This window comes from Labeo rohita, unplaced genomic scaffold (assembly GCF_022985175.1).
Source record: "Labeo rohita strain BAU-BD-2019 unplaced genomic scaffold, IGBB_LRoh.1.0 scaffold_273, whole genome shotgun sequence".
NCBI lineage: Eukaryota > Metazoa > Chordata > Actinopteri > Cypriniformes > Cyprinidae > Labeo > Labeo rohita.
This window is the reverse complement of record NW_026129023.1, coordinates 89,177-92,970: the sequence shown is the minus strand read 5'-3', so window position 1 is coordinate 92,970 and position 3,794 is coordinate 89,177. Positions and strand designations below refer to the sequence as shown.

General features: G+C 34.2%; 1 protein-coding gene across 1 annotated transcript; it reads left to right on the top strand.

The window, feature by feature from the left end:
- Positions 1-224: 224 nt before the first annotated feature.
- LOC127159996 (ladderlectin-like) lies at positions 225-1,366 on the top strand. The gene is made up of 5 exons (XM_051102690.1): positions 225-285; positions 481-575; positions 768-890; positions 1,000-1,111; positions 1,302-1,366. The coding sequence occupies exons 1-5, from the start codon at positions 225-227 to the stop codon at positions 1,364-1,366; spliced, it is 456 nt and encodes a 151-aa protein (XP_050958647.1).
- The last annotated feature ends 2,428 nt before the right edge of the window (positions 1,367-3,794 follow it).

The following is a 3,794-nucleotide window of genomic DNA, read 5'->3' as shown; positions in this document are numbered from 1 at the left end:
TACTAGTAACATGAAAATAGATACTAGTACGGGAAATAGATTAAATGTTAAAACGGCTTGCCATAGCAGGACTCTTTCTGGAACTTCTCAAAATCGTCCTCTAAAAAGGCAACCAACCGAAAACCAAGGTAAGTTTTGGCACAGAGACCTACTGAATAACCTTTTGACTATATGAATATATACTTTTCATTTTAAATGCTTAACTTTTATTTTTCAGTTTCATCATGGCTATGCTGAGAAGTCTTCTGCTTCTTTTCATTGTGTTCTCCATTGGAAATACACAAGGTAACAAATACATTTATTTGTAAAAAAAAAAAAAAAAAAAAAACTTGTCATTAATTAATTAAAAGCTTTTCTGCCAAACTTTTGATGTTTTGTAGCTTTATGGAGAATGATAGCAGGAAATGTATGGTATTCAACCAACTAATATTCATTATAATATTATTATAATATTTATTATGTTTATTTTCATTTATATAGTTAATTCATTTGGAAAATGCCCCTATGGATGGCTAAATTTTGGAGTCCGATGCTACAAGATCGTCTCTCAACCGGCCAACTGGATCATAGCAGAGGTAAACTGTTAGTTACTACATGGTGATTTTTTTATTTTTTTATTTTTTGGACAGAAAAAATAAACTAATACTGAGTAAGCAATCAGACTCGACTTTGTTTTAAAATGGCTAAAATGTTGTTAAAAAAATAATTTAAGCTTCATGCTAAAATGACTGTATTTTGTATTGACAATTAAAAATCTATCTCTTTAGAGGAGCTGCCAAAGTTTGGGTGGAAATCTTGCATCTGTACATAGTACAATAGAACAAGAGTTTCTCCTGAATCTGTGTCCATCCTCCACATACTGTTGGATTGGTGCTCATGATGGTAGCCATGTAAGTAAAGTATAGTCTGTTTGAAATCTCCAAACTCAAACTAAATGACCTTCTAAATGTAGTCTGAGTATAGTAGAGCACTCTTATAATAACTGTCTTTGCTCTTTAGGAAGGACAGTGGTTGTGGACTGATGGAACTCCGTTTGACTTTGCCCACTTTACCCCTGGACAACCTGACAACTATCAGGGTAACGAGAACTGCTTGCAGCTCAACTGGCCTAGTAAGGATGCAGTGTGATTTTTTTTTTTTTTTTTTTTTTTTGCAATAATTATTAACAATCCTATAATTTCACATCAACCAGTAAAATGAAATGGTTCCTTTGTCAAAAATGTCTTAAATATTCTATTTTATTTTGATTCTAACATGCCAATAATGACGAGAATAACTTATTTCATTTTTTCACTCCACAGCCAACCGTTGGAATGATGCACGTTGTACAATTTCACTGGCTTATATTTGTGCTAAATACCTGTGAGATCACATGCAGTCATCCTGCTCTACAGTTCAACTGTAATACATTTACATGTTCTGATCTTATCTTTACAAGTGTTATTCTGAAATTAAACCTCTCTTAAATATCTTCTCAACTCCAATCTCTTCTCAGTACTGAAACACTCCTCAAATCAATAAAGGCATTCAAAAAATCTTGTTATGGTTATTCAAATGGCAATATAGGCTTTGAGTGTTGTCATCCAGTGTTGCAGTTGTGTCAAAGCTCTTGGGGGGGTCCCCCTAGCCATAAATCAATAAATAAAACCTTATGTAAATATGATTCATAGCCAAGGAATGTGCGATATTGACAAAAATTGATATCTCAAACTTTTGAAAGATTTTATCGATAAACGATAATCAGACTTGATATTCTTCATTTTCAGTGTGGTCAATTCACAGCAGTGACAGAAATTAATATTTTCCAAAAGTTTAAAGTGATTTTTACCTTTTTATGGGCTTTTTTTTTTTTACCTTTATAAAGTCATTCTTTTTTCTAAAAGTATGCATTATCTTAGATTTAATCAATAAAGTCAATTCAAATATTAAGACATTTTAAACTGTTACCAAACAAATAAAATCATTTTCAACAAAATGAAAAAATCTTTTCAATGCAGAGGAAGCACAGTCAGATGTATTACCCACGGTTAACTGCAGGACATGAATGCATTAAATGCATAAATAATGTTTTGATAATTTAATCCTAAACCGTTGAATGCTGATATCTTATTAAATTGAATTCAATTATTAAATTATTTTTTAAAAAGTATAAAGGACTTTACATATGAAATTTAAACCGCCATTAGGGGGCACCAAGTCACTATTAATGAATAAATCATTGCGATTGAACCGAGTCATTCAAACGGCTGATTCATTCACGAAAGAAAAAACATCATGTTGTTCAGAGACGTAAAACAGTGCTGTTGCTGTGTTTGGAACCATTTTTGTTGGCGAAATAGAGCAAAAATAGGCAATTTGGTGTCTAAAACGTAACGTTAATATTAACTTATGGTTTATTAAACTGTTGTATGAAATCACTATCACATTAGTGATTTTTGCGAAAAAATGGCACTCTTTGTGCGATATTAATTAACTATATGAAATGATATGAATATACATTTTCTGCCACATACCTTGCATTTTGGGAACATTCTAAATGCATTTTATTAGACTGAATCACGCAGTGAAAGAACACGCTCTTAAATGAGCACACTCAGTCTAGCTATTGTTTAAGCAATCATAACTCCTCTTATAATAAATTAAGCTGTCCATACACTGTATGATAAATGTCTGAACACGACTCTGGGTTTCAGCTGACTATTCTGAACGCCTCCGATTGACCACCACATCCTAAATTGAATGAGCAACGCTGTAAAAACGCGCAAAAATAAAATATGATGTGACGCAATCAGGTCTAAATTTAATACAGCAATCGAATCGTTTTATTTATTTATTTATTTTTTTTACTAGTTTCATGTTTGAAGAATTATAGCTTTCTTGAAAAACCAGGGGACCCCCTAAGTATATTTTTTGGGTGTTATGGGGGGACCCATAATGCCCCAGGAAAGTACCCCAGTGACTAGAAGGCAAAAATCGGTCAGTATACTCTTAAAAAGGGTCATCGGATGCCCATTTTCCAAGTTGATATGATTCTTTAGGGTCTTAATGAAAAGTCTATAGCATGCTTTGGTTAAAATTTCTCAGTGTTTGTGTAAAAAACACCTTTTTTACCTTGCCAAAATCAGCAAAAATCATCCTGTTCTGGTCAAGGTTGCTTTAAATGTTAATGAGCTCTGCTTGCCCCGCCCCTCTCTTCTCTTTATGCAGTGATTTTATGGAGCCTGTTTAGCCACGTTTAGCTGCTAAACTTGCTAACTAGCATGTTATTAGAAAAAGGCGATCGCAAAGAATCATTAAAAAAAACCCTTATACTCACTTCTGCTGTAAGTGAAGCTTATCACGAATAGTCTCAGCCTCAGACGTCACGCCCACGGAACGTTGGCTAAACGTCTGATGCATATGGTACACTTAACTGGAAACACTTCAGGAATGTCGAAGTCGTCATCTGATTGGTTGAATTTTATCGGATTTCCGGGGGACGCGAGTGTCGCGTTTATTTTCGGTCCGCCGGGAAACAAAGCGCAGACGTGTGATTGCAGAAGAAAAACTGTCGTGTTTACATGAGTGACAATGAGCATTTATCAAGATCAGCTAAACGTAGGATTCTCAAAAGTATGCGAGGTTCACGGCATAGACTCTTTAAGAGATGTCCAGGAGTTTTGTTTGAGGCACTTAGTGGAGATAAAAAGAGATATAATGCAGACGCCATTGTTGTTATACGTGCACGAACAGATCAATGACTTACTGCTTGTTTTCTTCTCCTTCTTTGATTTTCTATGCTGACTGACTTGTTG